At 34.4% G+C, this 19678-nt stretch overlaps 1 protein-coding gene across 1 annotated transcript in view; it reads right to left on the reverse strand.

The window, feature by feature from the left end:
* Window positions 1-19678, reverse strand: part of COL9A1 (collagen type IX alpha 1 chain) — a 124814-nt gene that overhangs the window by 63893 nt on the left and 41243 nt on the right. Inside the window, exons 10-18 of the mRNA XM_069070718.1 lie at window positions 16378-16431; window positions 16060-16095; window positions 11685-11708; window positions 11265-11318; window positions 8692-8745; window positions 8074-8106; window positions 7244-7300; window positions 5599-5652; window positions 801-854 (exon numbers count right to left, since the gene is read on the reverse strand). Of these exons, the coding sequence (XP_068926819.1) occupies window positions 801-854; window positions 5599-5652; window positions 7244-7300; window positions 8074-8106; window positions 8692-8745; window positions 11265-11318; window positions 11685-11708; window positions 16060-16095; window positions 16378-16431 (420 nt within the window). The remainder of the gene's footprint in view (window positions 1-800; window positions 855-5598; window positions 5653-7243; window positions 7301-8073; window positions 8107-8691; window positions 8746-11264; window positions 11319-11684; window positions 11709-16059; window positions 16096-16377; window positions 16432-19678) is intronic.

Consider the following 19678-nt stretch of genomic DNA (forward strand, 5'->3'; position numbering starts at 1 on the left):
TGTAGAAACATACATTTTTGGACATGGCTAATGAGAAAAGTTATTTTGCTATGTATATATATTAAGGGATTTATTTGGGGAGTTTTTTTTTTTAATTTGCTCATTGGAGGTACTGGGAGAAATAGACTAAATTTAAAATAGATGTTATTTGAAAAAATAAAATAAGTCACAATGCATAACACCCCCCCCCAAAAGTATTTGGCTATATATTGTATCTCTGTCCACCTTTCCAAAAGAAGTAGTTTGCTAAAAATCATATGATCTTAAAAAAAAAGGGAGGGTGATAGGGGTACTAATATGGATAAGAGAAACTTAAAGCTTTTTATTTACATTATTTTGAACTCTTAATTTGTAATACTACTATACAAATATTAAAACACTTTAAAAGACTTAACAATTAACAAAATGTACATAATTAGTTACACCAATGGCCTTCTTCTTCCTGTTCCTCACCCAGGATGGTCCATCTCCCATCTCCATACTTTTGCTTTAGCTCTTCCTCATACCTAGAATGTATTCCCTCTCAGCTCATCTCTTAGTTTCCTTCAAAGTTCAGTTCAAGTTCTTCCTTCTACATGAAACCTTTCCTGATTCCCCTAGATGCTAGAGCCTTTCTCTAAAATTATCTTGCATATATTTTGTATGTATTGTTTATATGTACATGTCTTCCCTAATACAATGTAAGCTCTTCAAGAAGAGAAACTGTTGCAATTTTGTCTTTGTATTTTCACTGCCTAACACTATTCCTGGCACATTAATAAATGCTGATTGAATGACTGATTATTTAAAAAATACTTTACCGGAGGTCCTTGTGCTCCCACTTCTCCAAGTTCTCCCTGGTCACCCTCTTCTCCCTAAAAAACAACAGTAAAAGCTGAGAAACATCATGCAAAAAAGCACACTAATATCCCCAATCTAGTATAATTTGATGTTTTAAAAAGATGCTTGTCTGTACCTTAAAAGACTCTAAAGATAAAATATTAACATGAGAATATTCCACCAAAGAGCCCAGTACCTGCCAATGAAAATGTTGTGCTTTAACCTCCATAGAGCTATGGTGAATCACATCCAACCAAATAATTTCATGTGATTAATCTTCTCCAAATGAATTCTTCATTACCTTAGACAACTTGAACTTTTGCATTCTCCTTAGCAATAATCCACAAAGTGACACAATTTGACAACAGCTTCTTTCCTTTTAATAGTTTTTCCTAAAAGATGCTTTGGGAAACCTCTATTTTCATTGTCCCTTTATTACATGTTAAGAATAATCCACCTTCATTTCTCTCAAGGTCTAGCAGTGATACTTAGAAATTTCTGCAAAGGAAATGACAGTCAATTTCAACTATCAGCGTTAATGGAGAGGAACAAGTGATTCAGATAACCTAAAGCAGTGTATAATGCAAAAATCAGTTATATTTGGTGTAAGAGTATATTATGAGATTTTTTTTTTTGCAGATGATTTACCTCCCTAATTATGTTAAGATTGCATTCTCTAAGTACCAATAACTGATAGTGGAAAGACGCAATTCATATAGTTGGCAAAGGACACTAGTCTGGTACATATGAATTGTTAAGAATAATTCCCTAAATTGATAGTACACACATGGATAAGCAACAGTTGCCTGCATACCTTTAATTAACCTAGGGCATTTAGGGTGGGGGATGGAGGGAAGAATCAAACAAAGGTAATTTGCAATTTGTGGACAGTAGACTTTTATTTCATTATTTTAGATCTCAATTCAGATGATTAACCCCTAGGACAGTTCTATACCTGTATTTGCATCTAATACAAAAACCTGAAGGCTATTATTTCAAATCTGCTAAATAGATAAAAACAAGGAGAGAGGGGTGAAGTGGACCTAGGGTCAGACAACCTGATTCAAATCTCAGCTACACTTGCTCCCTCCAATGTGAACTGAGGGAAATTCCAAAGCTCTCTGTGCCTCAACTTTTTTATCAATAAAGCTAGGGGGTTTTAGATTACTAATAAATACTCTACATATGCTATCTCATTTGATCCTCCTAAAGTACTATTTCAATGCTACCTTATTATTGTTATCATCATCATTAGTATTATTATAACATGGAATCACAGGTCATAGGGTAATTGAACTCACCAGGATATAGTTATAACAATGAAACCACAGGGCTACCCCCAAAAAAGAATACTATTTTAATGGCAAGTTAAAATAGTACCTTCTTGGCCAATTTTCAGGTCACCTTTGCCAGCAGTTCTGAGGTATGATCCCCAATAGAGCAGTTCAAACACCGAAGGTACTTTGACCCAATAAAGTGGGTATTCAGATAAAGCTGTTCCTTACAAATAAATCTGCTTTAAAAGCATCTTCACTTGGCAAATGTTCAGATTTATACATTTGATAAAAAGTCAATTTGCATACCTAATGCCTCCCATGGGGCCTACACAGCAATTTTCTGCATTCCTTCTTAGCTCTGTCAATAGTACAAACACACTATGGTCAAATAAGAGCCCTGGAAGCTCTTTGTCATCATTTACTTGATCTTTAAGGATTCTTAAGCACTTATTGATGTAGCTCCATGCAAAGATAGGGTAAATCCTGTGCCATTCAATCAATGACTGCTTACTTGGCCTGCAATTGTGTAAGAAGACATCTTTGTGTACTCTTCCAGGTGGGAAATTCAACTAATTACCCAGAAATACAATCCAATAACTTCTATTTAAAAAGCCAAATATTGTGAAATCAGAAAGAATTTGAAAGGAAAAGGGAATTAATTCTGTGGTATATTTAAATATATATATATATATATATATGTTTCAGTAGAATGTAAGTTCTTTGAGGTCAGGGATTATTTATCTTTGTTTCCCCAGCACCTAGCACAGCAAATTTCCCAGAAATGCTCATTGAATCTGCACAAGGTCATCCTAATTGACTAGATATTTATAAACTTCTTGAGGAAATTTTAGGGGAGCATTACTTGCACACAGACTATTAGACAAAGAAAAAATGTTCCTTAAAGGAAATGTTAGGTTAAAATGTTAGCATGGTAATTTGTTGTTTTTGATGCTGTTTTGCATATCATATAAGACCAAAACTTTTCTGTGATTCTTTCTCTACAAACATAGTGGAAGTCAACAGAAAAAAATATATAATTCCACATGCAAATAGTCCCTTTCATAGACAATTTTTCAGGGTTACACAATGTCTAAGCAAGGCTATCATGTTAATAAGGAAAGTGAATCTTCTTTGTGGTTGCAGTTAACCTAAATTTCAGGGTTATGAAGTAACTGGGAAAGAACATGAATCAAGGATGATAAAGGTCATATGAGATTTCAGTAGACATTCAAACTTCCTGAGTGTGTAACCAAAATTTCTTCTTTCTGGGTATTCATTTCCCAGTCTGACATTAGGTACACACAATTGTATTACATTAGATGAATCAAATGACTGAGCTACATAAGGACTACAAAAACATGAGGTTTTAGCAGTGGTTGACAAAACCCTAATTTGAGATCTACCTTGTATACTGAAGACACAAGATGAAATTTATTAGTACAGATTATCTGTTGCTTTTCACAGACTACTACTTGATTACCTTTTATGGATATTAGTAGGCATACATCTTTGTCATCAGGTCTTTCCTTAGTCCCCGAAAAAAGCAAGAGCAAACTGAAGATGAACAAAAGTGCCCCCCCAAAAGGAATATACTTGCCAAAAATTCAGAAGTGTCATTTCTAAGAATAAAATAACAGTTCAATGATGTGAGCTACCATGCCATAGCATGATATAATATCAAGCATTTCTATAATTCCTTAAGGTTTCTGAAATGTGTATCTCATTTGAGATAGTAGCTAGAGGGATTGATTTGGAGTCAGGAAGACCTGAGTTTGAATCTTGTGTAAGTTAGCTGCCCTTGAACCACTCAGAACTTCAGTCTCCTCACCTGTAAAATGTGGACAATGATTGGAGTAACCTCACAGGTCATGGAGAGCAACTCTAATAATGTATAGAAAGGACTTTGCAAGCCTTAAAGCATTATAGAAATGTAAGCTGCTATCTTCATCATTATTACTGATCATATTTCACTACATAATCATCACAGATTTTATGGCAAATTGTTTGCAAAAATGTGGGGTGTGACCATTGTGTGCAGCTTTTTAAAAAATTGTGCTGTTACTACTTAAAAATCATTTATTACTAAACTGTCTTTGGCGCAAGATTAGGATGCACAGAATACTCACGAATATATATATATATATTAAAATGAAATATCAACAATGCACATGCACTGAGAATTCTAGGCTCACAGGTCACAATGTGGGGAAGATCAATGTATGTCACTGGTGAATACATTGCTGCTCTGTTTACCTTTCAAATGGTGTGAAGAACAGAATTATACCATGAAATGATTACATGATAAAAAGTTATAAATCAGTTTTTGGACTGAAAAAACAGGGTGTAACGATTACAGAGTGGTGACAATTACGTGGTGAAATGCAGTATTCCATAATTAGGATAATTTTCCTTTTTTTCCTTCTATGAAATCAACCTAGTTGGATCTGAACTAAGTTTGAATCCCCTAGATTCAGAGTAACTCATTTGCCAGCTTCTTTGGGGGTGTGGACATCTGAGTCCTTATGACACTTGCCAATAAGTCACTAAACCTTAGTCCCCTCAGTTGTAAAATGACAAGGTTCATACCTGGATCTTCCTCAATCCGCTCAATCCTACAACCTCATACTGTGGTAACAGCTCACAGTGATGATATGTGGACTACCTATCACACAGAGTTGTGCTGAGGAAAACTCTTTGTAGACTGCAATGTGCTATATAAATATAAGTTACTATTACGTCTCCATGGAAGCCAAGGGAATGGAAAGCCAAGCACCATTCAACTGGCATTGGTATTGAATATGTTTGCAGACTGAAAAAATGCAATTAAGTGTTGTTGTTTTTAATGCTCTCTCGATTTTAACCTTGACTCTTCTGTTGGGAAAGATATCAGATGCAATTTATGGTAAAGAATGTCATGAGGTGGCCATCTTGCTATTAAGTTAATAAAGTCATATCATTATGCCACCACCAAATTGTCTGGAAATCTTCCCCCTAATTCTCAGACTTAGCTATACAAAAAATGAGAACAGAAAATAAAAAGAGGTACGATAGACAAGAACATTTCCAACCTAGAGCTGAGGAAACCCTAAAGTTCAAAATTGATTATGAAACTCTCTTTTGGCTGATGCCATCAATTCCTTGCACACCTGCAATAAAATAACTCTTTGAAGGAATGAAGCACTTAGCTAAATAATGATAAAATAGCAGAAGTGTCAAGGAAGGAAACCCAACAAGAATGCAATTCACTTGGGAAGGAAAAGGAAGATAGCAAATTAAAAGAAACAAGGGCCTAAATGAATGCATAAAAACTGTGCTTAATTTGCTTCTTATAACTAAGTTCCTTTAAGTGTATCAAAGCAGGTCAAGAATGTCAGAGCATGCCACGAAGGACCCTGCATTTCGGGAGAAAAGTTGAAACACTGCATGGTTTAGTAATGGCAATACTGGTATTAATCACTGCTTCTTAGTGCCAATTTTCCAACTAAATATTTATTTTTCTTACCTTGTGACCTTGTCTTCCTGGTTCCCCAATTTCTCCCTTTGCCCCTTTATGACCCTACCAAATATAAAGAACAATTATTATTTCAGTTATCTTCCACTAAAGATTTCCCTTAAAAAAAGTGTTCTGGCATACCCAAATCTATAGCAATATACTACTGAAAAAAGAGCCATTAAAATAAAGAGAACAAATTTATTGCCCAAAATACACCCTTTAAACCTCATATAATACAGGTGGAAAGATCTTACATTGTCCATTGTTCAAGTCACCTATAGCTTGCTTCAAAAACAGTTGCTTTCTGTTCTGAGGCTATTTTTCGCACTTTAAAATGAGCTAGTCATAAAGACTTCTACCTCAGTCATCTACAGAAGCCAGGAGGTGGCAGTCTTGACTCAGCTACTCATCCCATATCACCAAATAAATGAAAAATCTCTGAAAAACTGTGACCAGGCTCCCTCCCACACATATATACACATATAACCCTTTCTTAAAAGAAAGTCACAGACAAGGTCATTGCCCAACTGTGTGATACTATCAACTATTTCTGTATGTGAGGTGAGCTATCTAGTATTCCCATAAGGAAAAACTTGAAGTGGTCAGTCATGGCAACAACTTTGGGTGGAAACCCAGGCAGTTTGCCTGGCTCTTGGCTTTCAAAAGCCCATCTCATTCCAGGGATGAAAGTCTTCATGGAAGAAGAGTACCCTGTCTAATCAAATCATTCCCAGCTCTGGAGATCACCAGAGGATGGTGAGTTCTACTCCAGGGTCAGAACAATTGGTTGGAGGCAGTGCTATGTAGGCTGAGTCTACCAGAATCCAAGGGAATCTTTATTGGTAGATCAATCATTTTCTTCTGGTAGTTCTTCAGATCGGCACAAAGGCCTCCTCTGCGTTTCTCTCATCAGACAGCTCAGGGATTGGGATAGGAGAGAGTAATTTATCCCACCATGAAGTCACGTGAGATCTGTCTGATACACTCCCTTTTGGAGACTGAAAATTCCCCCAAAAGAAAAAGAGACATGGTGAGTGAGAAAGAAGTGTTTGAGAATCCTGCTGCTTCCAACACAGTGTCCTATTATTTGTATATTAAGTATTTTCATATACAATGTTTAATATTTAACGTGTTAAATATTAATTATTTAATGAATATTAAATGTTATTGTATTTGTATTTATTAAGTTCATAATTTTTTAAAAAAATTTTAAAGAATAGATTTCTATTTGATATTCTCATTTTATCTTAAGCTCTAACATTTTTCCCCTAACATCATTCTGATTAAATTCACTGCCTATATATTTTAAACCTCTAAAATGGACTAGATTAGTTATGCCAAAAGTTCTGAACACCTGATTTTTTTGTTTTATCCAATCCTAAACTAAGCACTTTCTTGATGTTTTCCTACCTGATCCACAAAAAGTCATAAAACTAAAAACTCCATATTAGCAGGGAATCCTGCTAGCTACAATAAGTGAAATCTATTAGTAATGCCTAAGATTATATTCATATAAACATATCATTCCATCAGAAGGTCAATTTTCTATCAATATGATCTCTATACGTGGGAGAAAAGAACCCAAAATAAATTTTTCCCTTTTTCCCTGATAGGCCAATTCTAATAAATGTAATAATCAAATTAATTCCCTTACCCTCATGCCTGGTAGACCTGGATATCCTGAACGACCTGGTGGACAGGAATTGGGACACTACAAAAATAATCACATAGAGTTAGGGGGAGAAAGGTAGGATTTTAAAACCAAATGGACCAATCAAGTAAAAATTTTCAGAAGTTCCAATTGGTACACAAAGCAAATTAGATTAATCAGAATGTATTTGATATACCCTCTTTCAAAGCTTCATTAGTTTAGCAGTCTATTTCACCAATATTAATCAATAATATGTTAAATGAGAGGCAGAAAAATGTCATAGTAACTAGAGATCTGGTTTTGGACTCTGGAAGGCCTGGGTTCAGATTCTACCTCTAATATCTTAATGTCCTAAGTCAATGACCTCCAAACTTTTTAAATCATGAACCCCATTAGAAAAAATGATCATGTACTCACAATATCTTTATACTTATTTATAAATTATATACATGTACTGCTATGTGACTCACTATCTCAAACAAAATGAAAAGAGGAATGAGACAGAGACCTTAGTTCTGATTGCCCTCAGCCCATCCTTAAAGGGGATCACAGTAGGGAGGTGCTTTAGGTCATGGAAAATCATACTGAAATAGGGGCAATGAAATAATAAATATTGGTTCAGTTCTGAGTGGAGCCACACAATAAGAAAAGAATAATTCCATGCATGGGAAAAGAACCAAGTCTTGTATTATCCACTAGGAGATTCTGCTTGTATACAAATTACTTGTCCTTCCAGATACCAAATGAAAAAGCTTGTCTAAACAAGCCTTCCTGAAGAAGGAACACGTTGTTTTTGATTGGCACAATTTTATTCATAAAAGCAAATGTCTTACCAGTGGATCTCCGTCATGAAGCCCAATTGTTCCCTAAAGCAAATAAAAGGAGCAAATGTTACAGAATATTGGGAATCACAACTTTTCAAATAAAACAAATAAAATTGCTTCAAATATCCATGGCCAAATGGTAGCAGAGAGGCATCTGCCAATAAAATAAATGAAGACACTAGACAATTAATAAGACGTGGCAATCTAAAGGCAATGTGATATATTTAGGAATATCCTAGAAAATCGAGTCTCCTGATCATGGGATTAGTCTTTTGATGGAGTTCTTTCATTGTTTTTCATACTTTGAGGGATCCCCCCCCAACATTGCAAGGAGTAGGTTTGAGCCCTGAAGGTGAATGAATTCTCATCCATTCCTATCTTGAACTTATTTTAAAATTTTCTTATACTGTAAAACATTAATTTTCACACAATTTTCTATCTTTAAAGAATTCGTGCTTTTAATAAGAGATGAAAATAGATAGTCACATTGGGAAATGAGGCTTGTTATAAATATGGGATAATAATGATGCTTTATGCTTAGACTCATTTCTTTGTTCACTTTATAACTACATTTGGCAAGTTTGACTCTCTGGACCATGAAAAGATCACAAGTCTAAGAGAACTTACACTAGGTCCTGGGGGCCCTGGGGGGCCAGGTGGTCCTCTTCTCCCGGGATCACCCTAAATATTGGGGATATAGCAAGCAAATGTTTGAATAAATTGTAACTTGTGACACAAAACACAGAAGAAATGGTGAGGTACATAAAGACCCACAGAACTCATCTAATGCTCAAAGCAAGCAAGGAAATCAATGAGTCCTCCCTAATCTAATAATCTCCACAGAACAAGAGCAAAATAATGAATGAGTTCCATCTCTCAAGCTAATAAAATGAGTCTAGACCTGAACAAAGGAAAATAGAAGAACCAATTCTATTGGATAGTGCATTTAAATATCTGATACAAAGGGAAATTAGAAAAATAATTTCTATTTTTGATAAAACCAGCAAGTATTGATAGTACTGTGAATACATAATTATAGCAAAAATAATTCCTTTAACATGAAAAAATTAGCCTCAAAAGAGAAATATGTTCATCTTTGCAGTTAGTGCCTGACTCACTCCAGTGTTTTTCATATTCCATTCATCATCTGAGCTCTTATACTCACAAAATTCCAAGTAAACTATAAAGATGTCAGTGTGTTTTAACTGGTCTTGAACCCAAAGTTTACCCATAGCATGTGATTTCCTTTTTCTTCCTATTCTTCCACAAGAAGGCACTAACAACAATTTGAATCATTTCCTTCTCCATCTCTCTCTTCCTCATTTCTCGTATCTTCAAAGAATCTTCACTGCAAACTCCAATATATATTCCCTACCTTCTTCTCCCACCCTATCTCTGCTCTAGTGTGATTTTCTGCCTTTCACAGTCTTGAAACTAGAATTAACCAATTCTAATACTATGTACTATGTTAGTATTATGAATAATACATGATATAGTCTCTGCCTTTATGGAGTTTCCAAATTCTAAACATTCATATGATGTTAATATAACAATTGTGAAATGCTTATATAAGTATTTATATTATATATAAGAGTCAATATTTTAAATATTTTACTATTGCATATGTTAAATATTCTTTATCCCCAGTTACATCTTTATAGCAAAGAGGATCCACATATAAAGTGTGCTGAGTAACACGTTGGGATTTCTATGGATTCTTCTATCCAGACTAGATTTCAATTTGATAATGTATCAGTTTTAATCTGATAACCAAAACCTTAACCCTAATGTAAATATGATTTTTGGTAGTTCTGTATAGTAAGGAAGAAGCTGTAGATCAATATGATAAGCCTTGACTTTTCACATAGAGTTCCTAGATTTGAATTTCAGCCAGAGGTTTACTAGTAAATGTTTTAACCATCAGCTGGGAGAGAAGGTGAATTGTATATATAGCACTCTTATATTTAATCTGCATTATTAACACTTTCTTAAGTGTAGACAATCAACAAAACATTAAATTAAGTCCTCATTTGTAGCTTTGTCCATTTCCAAGGTGTAAATACTCAAACGGAAAATGTAACAACTAGCTCTCAAGTTAACAAGCCAAGTTAGAGCCAGTTTAGCATATTCCTGATTCCAGTTCTATTATTTATTAGTTATGAGATCTTAAGCAAGTTATTTCAACTCTCTGAGCATCAGTTTCCTTACCTATAAAATGGGATAATAATATATGTGCTTCCTATCTCATAAGGTTGTTAGGAAAGTCAAATTTGGTAACGGATTTAAAGTATTTTAAAAACCTTATAATACATATAAATCTGCTATTACTATTATCATTATATTCATGATACTTTAACATAAGTGGTCATAATATTAGGCCATTAATTCTTCATTTCATATAAATGATCTAAAGAAAAGAACCTGTCCTGGGGATTAAAGGACTTCTTCAGTCATACCCAACTCTTTCTCACCCCATTTGGGATTTTCTTGGCAAAAATACTGGAGTGGTTTGCCATTTCCTTCTCCAGAACATTTTGCAGATGAGGAAACTGAGGCAATCAGGGTTAAGTGACTCACCCAGGGTCACACAGATAATAAGTGCCTGAGGCTGGATTTGAACACAGGTCTTCCTGACTCCTGGCCCGGTACTCTATACACTGTGTTTTATTCACTCTGAGGCTTCACTCTGATATTAATTAGTTATATAACCTCTGGCAAGTTACGTGGCCTCATGTGGCACTAATTACTGTATTAACATTAAACCAATAGCTCTCAAACTTTTGTTTTCAGGACCCCTTTACATTCTTAAAAATGATTGAGGATTCCCTCCAAAGGGCTTCTGTTAATGTATGTTATATCTATTGATATGTATTATATTATATTAGAAATTAAAATGTCTTAGCATTATTGTGAAAATAGCTTTGACTTTATGAACCCCTGGTCCCTAGACCACACTTTGAGAAATAATGCTTTAAATTATTGCTGAAACAATGAAAATAAGGATATGCTGGACCATATTTTGTCCAGCAGACAAAAGTGTCACTCCTATTTCAAGAACCCATCATTATTATGAACTAAAGGCAACATTTCTACATCAACCAGTTTACAAGGAATCATGCATATTTATAATAATTTCTTCCTTATTGATATCTTCTAATAAGTCAAAAAACATTTATTGAAAAGTAATCCATGATACTCACAGATGGTCCTACACGACCAAGCTCTCCAGGAAGTCCTGATGCACCAGGAGGTCCCTAAAGTCAATAAATTAAAAGGAAATCAGTGATCTAAAAAAATTCTTTGTCAAATTGTCTTTAAAATCTGATTTGGAGATATGTGAGATAGTAACACATTTCATAAATGATCAACTATTCCATGTGTTCCAGACATTTCATAAACTAATCCAAAAGCAAATTTCTACCCTGAGACACATAACAGAAGATGATTGCCACAAAATAATGGGGAAATATTTACAGTCACCAGAAGAAAGGTTAGTGACAAGATTACTGAAGGACAGAACATTATTTATGGAATAAAGCTAAATAGAGCAAAATGTGGAACATTCTTTTGTCTAACCTTGCCTTGTTAGTAAGCTAAATATTCTATGAAATTATACTTACAGGTGGTCCAGGAATACCACGACCCTGAAAAATGAAATGTTTGTTAGTTTTATATAACATAGTTTATCCATGTACGTGTAAATAGACATATAGAGATATTTCTTAAAAAATAAATTATGTGAAATGCTACTTCACTATAAGAAATAAGCTGGTTAATTTTAGAAAAGCATAGGAAGACCTACATGAAATAATGAAGAGCGAAATTTGTAGAACCAAGAAAATGTGGGTCACCGTAACAGCAATATTGTTCTCAGAACAACTTTGAATGACTAAGTCATTTTAAGTATTACAAATACTCAAATCAACTACAAAAGACCTATGAAGAAAGATGCTATCCACATCTAGAGAAAGAACTGATAAATAGAAGTCTGTATAGTATGGTTTTACATACACACACACATTTTGCCTAATGGTAGACTTCTCTAAGGCATGGCGGGGAGGGAGGGAGGGAGAAAAATAATGAAAAGTGCACAGCAGAAAACAAAAGAAAACTTAGAAGGAAGCATAGAAAAGCAGGGTAGCTTTGAAAATGATGGATAGTATTTATTACATAGTGGTTTATTTGTTTTTTAAAGCAAACTGTGAAATGGAAATTCATGGCTTTATATTGAATCTTCTTTTTATGCTGTGCTGTGTACAGGGAAATACTCTCTTTTTTCTGTCTTTTTGTATTTAAGTTCAAAATGAATAAAAAATGTATAAAATAAATAAATTATAAACCATACCACAAAAAATAGACATTATGCCTATGTTTAAATTTTTTTTAATGTGAAGTGGATTATTTGTCAAAGAAAGTCAAACAAGTCTTCATTTCTAAAAGATTTTGTTCTTAGAGTATTCCTAAGGGGGATATGTTAATAAGTTAGATTTTTCTCTGCACTATTTTATTACAAGGATCTGTAATTTCAATGTAATTTTAATTCCCTCTATTTGCACAGATCACCACGACTTCTCATTTTGGAGATGATGTCTATGCATTGTGGTGGTGAAAGGAGTTACCATCCTGCAGTCAGTCACTCAACAAGGATTTATTAAGTGCTTTTTATGTGCCAAGAACTGTAGTTGCTAAGTGCAGTGGGGTGGTCCTTGGATGATACAAATGGCCTGTCATCTGTTGCCAGGACAGTACTAAAAGTCTTTTTAGTACAAGAGAACCTGCCAGAGCTTGAGCTCAGTTGGCAAGAATCTGAGATCACCTGTACACCATAATGAGGCATCAGAGGAGGTCTTGAGAGGAAGAATCAGTAAGATGTTCCTTTTAAAATGTTTTCTTTCTGCTTTGTAAATGAAGTCATATAGTTTTGCTTACAGAATACTGGCAGATATAATTCACATTCATAGAGGTATCACGTTTGATGATGATTTAAAATGCTATTTTTCATGTTTTCAAATGCAATTTATTTTCATATAATTATGACTATAATATAAGATAGGATAGAAACTGTATCTGTGCTTTCACAGGAATAGGTCAGAGATGTGTCAAATTATCAGGACACAAGCAGCCTGCAAAACTCCCCAGTGCTAGCAGAATCATATTTAAATGTAATCGGGAAATGTTTAACAAATAAATTTTAAAACACAACTCAATATAAATTATGTTAATTTGTGATTTTCTAAGGGATCTCTCTCTATTTGAATTTGATATTACTCGATAGGAAACTCCCAAGTGTTAAAGTTCCCTCTATTAATGAAGGTCAGCATCTTCAATTTGCAGCCTCAAAAGGCTGACTACTGTAAGGGTCACACAGCTAGTATGTGTCAGAGGTGACACTTCAACCAGGGAGGGTCTTCTTGGCTTTGAAGCTGGCTCTTTATCCACTATGCCCAGCTTTCACTTTTATAAACTTATGAATGCAATGTGTTAGTTCCAAATAGACTTGGGTTAAATAAAAAAGTTTTCTGTGCACTCATGAAGCACAGAATAGTTTTTTCTGTGCCTAAGAGAGAACCACCCTTTTAAACAGTTAGAAATTTATGCTGCAGATTCCTTTGGCCCTAGTAGTTTTGAGAATTAAAAGTGCCCTGCCCTGGGGCAGCCAGGTAGCACAGTGACTAAAAGCACTGGCCACAGAGTCGGGATGACCTGGGATCGAATCCGAACTCAGACACTTAGCACCCACCCACAAACACCTGGCTGTGTAACCTTGAGCAAGTTACTTAACCCCAATTGCTTAGGGGTGGCCAGGTGGCACAGTGAGTAAGAGCACTGGCCCCAGAGTCAAGATGACCTGGGATCAAATCCGGACTCAGATACTTAGCACCACACCCAGAAATAACTGGCCATGTAATCTTGAGCAAGTTACTTAACCCCAATTGCTTTTAAAAAAAAAAAGTGCGCCTCCCCCCCCACACCCACACACACTTTACTATACTGAATTTGATCTTAAAGCAAGTCATGTCATCTCTGTTCTGTGTTACTTAGATATTTTGGTCATATTAGTCTACCTAGAGTGCCATCCTCTTCCCATTCCCTTTTCAATCTGCTTTTTCTCCTGGGATCTCTCCTGGCTCTTTACTCTTCTGTTCCTGATTCTTTTTCTTCCAGGTAGATGTCTCAGAATCAATTGTCTTTCCTGCTACCTTTGCAAAGTATGGCACAGACCATTATAATGGCCATATGGAATCAAAGGGCCTGAAATCCATTCCTCACTGTACCACTGTACCAAGTCAACATAGTCATATGACCTTGAGCAAGACACAACTTCATTGAGTTTCAGTTTCTTCATCTGCCAAATAAGGAAGGGGCAAGGAGAAAGGCCTGTCCCCTGCCTGCCGCCTAGGGTTATTGTGAAGATCTAAATAAGTGAAATAATATGTGTAAAAATGTTTTGGAAACAAAATGCAAGACATGTAGGTGATTTTTGTTACATGGGTTTCTCTTAAATCTTCATAACTGAAGTGTCCAGTAAAATCCCTAGGGATTCTATTGGTGAAGGCTGTCTACACAAGCAGTTAGAGTTTTTGTAGTTCTTTTTCTTAATAGAGGAGGGACTTTTAGAGGGGTGTGTACATTGAGATTTGGGAGGATGGAAGGAGAGGATAGAGGGAGACTTTTTGAGGGATGTGTTGGAGAAGCTGGAGGGACTCTTAGATGGGGCAGGTGAAGTGGGAGATGGAAAAGTGGGGAGAGAAGATAAGGTAACAGGGACAAGATAAAAAGAGAGGCTGAGAAAGAAAACAGTGAGTAAAACAAACAATTAGTTTGATAATTTTAACTGAATTGGCTATTCACTCCTTCATTCAGTCCTTCATTAAGTGAATTTTTATTTAGTTACCATTATGCACTGGACTAGACAATAAATCAATAACAGCTGAGACAGAATCAAAGGTAAGCAATGAGTTTTCAAAAATGTTATTCATTAGATGTGCTTTTATAACAATATTTATCAAAGTTATACTTATTTGCACATATTTCTTAAATAGAACAACCAGACATATAATAAAAACATGGAAGTGATATGTTTTGCTAAAAAGAAAATGAAAACATATTTGTTAACATATTGACTACTAGTCAGTGCTTTTCAAATTAACAAAGGAATTTGGATATTACAAATTTTACAAATCAAGAGATTTGGTTGGGAAAAAACGTAGTGCAAGTTATTTACTTCAGAAAATAATTGATAGTATATGATAGTCGGATAGAAAAGTGAATAGATGTTAAGCTATAACAGAGGAAGTTCAGAGAAAAGGGAAAAAGAATGTAGAATTTTAAACTAAAATTAATAATTTGAGAACAAAGAGCCAGTGGATGAGAAGTAGTTTGCCAGCTCGTTCCTTCTATGAGACACAGTTACAGTGATCTATGCTGACGGCCTGGCCCCATCAGTAAATCTCAGCCTAATGGTACAATGTGGAAATGACAAGTCTGAGAACAGGATAAGAACTCCCAGGAAAACTATTTTTCATTAGAGTTAAAACCAAGATGCAGGGAGGTTACAACAATTTATTCATGACTATTGGACCTCTGCTCTTGGTTTATCATGGGGTATGGTTTTTCTCTCATGCAGCTATGTAAGAATGATTTTCTTCCATAAGAAAAGATTGGGTTTCCTAGAAAAGGAGCACTTAAGAAGACTGAATAGTAACCAATCAACCCCCGAATACTGTATTGTAAATCTATGCACATTATACTGCACATTTAAATTTCTCCAACATTATTCCACTCACAGAAAGAAGTAAAATCTCATTACAGTGAATTTCAGGGTGGCGTTCCACTTAATCCCATGCAATTAATTGCTATATAATATTTATTTTACCAGTCAAAACTTTAACTATATTTCTATGTAAAATGTTTTACCAGGAATATCATACAGGCAAAATTAAATATTCTCAGGCTTTAAATTCATTTCTATAATATTTAAAATGTTTTACTTACTGGGAATCCACGTGATCCTGGGACCCCAGGTTCTCCCTAAAGAGATATAATAATTTCTTTTTATTTATTTTTTTAGAAGAATATGTACACATATCTGAGAATGTATATATAGTATGGGAGTGGGTGGGTATATTGGGGAGTGAGGTTTGCCTGTGTAAGATATAATGATATCTTTATAAATGAAAAATCATTTGTGTGCTTTTTAAAGACATTTCTTCCTCCACAGGATTATTTCCATTTTTTGGAAACTAAACTGATACACTTAAGGAAATTTTCCCAAAGATGAGTCTTAAATATTTAAGAAAAAGGTTAACTTACTTTTTGTCCTCTTGGACCAACTGGGCCAGGTGATCCATCAGGTCCTGTCAAGCCCTTTCAAAATGATATATGTAATGTCAATGTTATCTCATATAATTCTTTGGCAAATTGTTTTGCAAGTAATTCTACTTAAATGTATTAAATATGGTTATGATGTTTCCAAATTAATGGCACAAATAGCTTCACAGAAATACAACTCCATATTTTGTTCAAAGAATAGCAAATTCTAATGACTTTTGCCTGTTTATGGACTGTGAAATTAAATCAATCTATTAATAAGTTTTGATTTGACAAGGACATTGTGACCAATTCAATATTTTGCTTTGTATATTAAAAAAAAAATTCTTCCTGGTCCAGTGAACTAGTTTATCACAATGCTCAACACATCAGCTATATTTCATTGGCTCCCTGTATCTCCATATTGTAAACATTATCATGGATAATTCATTATGACATAAAAGCTTTCATAATTAAGTATGGTCAGATGCAGAAAATGAGTTCTTGTCTTGGCTCCACCATTCAACTAGGAACTGTACTTTATTTTCTCTATTTGTAAAATGGAAAAGATATTTGACCACTTGCCATCTCCCTACTCATAATGTTTTGAGTTTAATGAAATGTTTTAAAAATATTTTTAGCTCCTCAGAAGAGATTCTATAAATTGCTATCGTGCATTTACCTCCTTTCATTTGTGCTAAATAAAATGTATTGCATTCTAGACAGAACATTCATGGTTCAAAGGATATATAATAGTCTCAAAAGTAAATGCTCAAGTAAATTTATTTATCCTTTTGGTTGTAATGTATCATTCACTCCTGAGTCTATATTCTTGTCATTGGTGGAAGGAACTTCTCACTGTAGTAGTGGAAAGTATTGGATGTTGAGTCAGATCCTGACTCTATCACTAACTAGTTGTGCATACTAAGCCAAGGAACTTCTCACTGGACCTTGTAAAAAGGGGAGAAGTAATAGATGTCACCTAAGGTTTTTTCACCTCTAAATCCTGTGAAATATGAATATATTTATTCACATACCATTAATTCACATTCACATGCCAAACAAATCTTGTTTGTATTCAGAGCTTAAATCTATTGTTATGAAATTCTACATATGTACTATAATTTTTAGATGCCTCATCACCATCTCAAATTCCCTGTACTAAGAAGCATTATGGTCTAGTGAAGAGCACACTAGATTCAAAGTCAAGAGAGAACTGGGTTCAAATCCCACCATTAATACTTACTAACTATGTGATCACAGCCAAATTACTTAACCTGTCTGAGTCTCGGCATCCTCATCTGTAAAATGGAGATGACAATAATACCAAAGCAACTTATTCAGAGGGCTATTATGAGAATCAAATGAGATAATAGCTAGCTAGCACTTACACAGAACTTTAAAGTTTATAAAATACTTTCTAAATTTTATCTAATTTTATCCTTACCAACGCTGGGAGGTAGGTGCTATTATAATGTCTATTTTACAGATGAGGAAACTGAGGCAGACAAAAGGGGTTTTTTGGGGGGTAGGATTAAGTGACTTGCCCAAGGTCACACAGTTGGTAAGTGCCTGAGATGAGATTTGAACTAGGATCTTTTTGACATCAGATCCATCATTCTAATATGTATTTAGATACATAAAGCACTTTAAGGTATAAGGTATTTATACTATAAGGTATTTATACAAATGAAAATTATTATTCTTTAATTTATTTCAGTTAATTCTTTATTGTTAAAATATAGCTGAATTTAGAAAAACATGGTCAAATATGTGTGTCTAAGTTTCTATATTTAGCGTGGCATTTAAAATTTAGTTTACTGTTTTCCATTTTTTAACTTTTCTTTATTTTTATTCATTTCTAGCTACTGGTTGGCAAATAAAACAACAATTGTAACAATTTTGACTTAGTAAAAACAAGAGAGTAAATAATATATTCTGAAAATCACCTATTATTCAGTTTCTAATAGAAATAATTAAGCAACATTAGCTTGGGAGTAGGGATGGCAGTGTAAAATAACCCTTGAAAAGCCTGAAAGCAATACATAAATAGATCATTAAGAAGAAAAAAAACTGCATTAAACCTGTCATGTTCTCTGCCTAAAGGCATGGAGTAAGGTTCTTTTATATTCATTCATTTTGAAATTTATTTCATTGCTTGTTACTTTATACTTCTCCACAGCAATTAATTTTCTGTAATAATCATGTAGATAAAGGAAATGAAAAGGGAAAGATTTGAGTTCATAAAGTTAATTACTGGACATTTACCAAAGGGGAGAAAAATCAGACAAGCAGAACAGCAAGAAGTTTTGACAAGCTTTCTTTGATTTTTTAAGCTCCATAATCTAATTACAAGTTTATAATTTGGCAACAGAACAAATGACCACTTGCTGAGTTCTATTATAACATCAAAATTACTATCTTAATTTTACCCAAATAAATCATACTTTTCTTGAGAATGTATGCATATAAAATAAGATACATTTTATAATCCTGGGACCAAATATGACTGGTACAAGAATATCACTCATCATACCTTACTTATAAGCATAATCCTAGGCATAAATATTGTAAAACCAATAGAGGTGAATTCCCAAAGATGCAATGCTTTCATCTGTTAGTGAATGCTTGCTGAAATACTCATAAAAGAAATATAAAGCCATAATAATTGTTCTGAGTGCTATATCAGACTATTGACACAGTCCCAGGTTTTTATCATAGTAGTGATAGAAAGGATTGGAGAAGTAGTCTCACAAAGTGAGTAGAAGTGGTAACCAAGTGGTAGAAGTTTTCATTCTTATAAGAGGGAAAGTTCCCACATGGTTAACCAGAGGTCTGACTATTATACCTCTTAAATAGCATGAAAATATATTATATGAATTGACATTTCTGGAACTAACTTTATTCAGGATCAAAATGGAATTTTAAAAAAGAGGCCCAGAAAAACTATTAAAGGCTTGGCAGAATACAACCTAGAGTGGATCCCCAAAGTCTCTCCTCCCTCCATTCCAGAATAAATTAGGTTGGTCCTTGTAAGAAGACATCTTCATACCCTGGAATAATCTTTTGTTCAGCTATCTATCATGTGTATGTAGAGAAAAAACAAATGCCTTGAAGGAGTAACTGAAATGGAAAGATCTATTTTGGAACAAAGATTATTTCTATATATCCCTACCACAGGAAAATAAGAGTTGACACTAATATCTCTATCTTCTTAAGTTTGAAATATAAATGTGTGTTGTGTGCATATGCACACATATGTGTAAAACAGAAATCACACACACACACACGCACACGCACTTGA

This window comes from Petaurus breviceps, unplaced genomic scaffold (assembly GCF_028583685.1).
Source record: "Petaurus breviceps papuanus isolate PSGF00001 unplaced genomic scaffold, PetGlider_PUasm1.0 90822, whole genome shotgun sequence".
Lineage (NCBI taxonomy): Eukaryota > Metazoa > Chordata > Mammalia > Diprotodontia > Petauridae > Petaurus > Petaurus breviceps.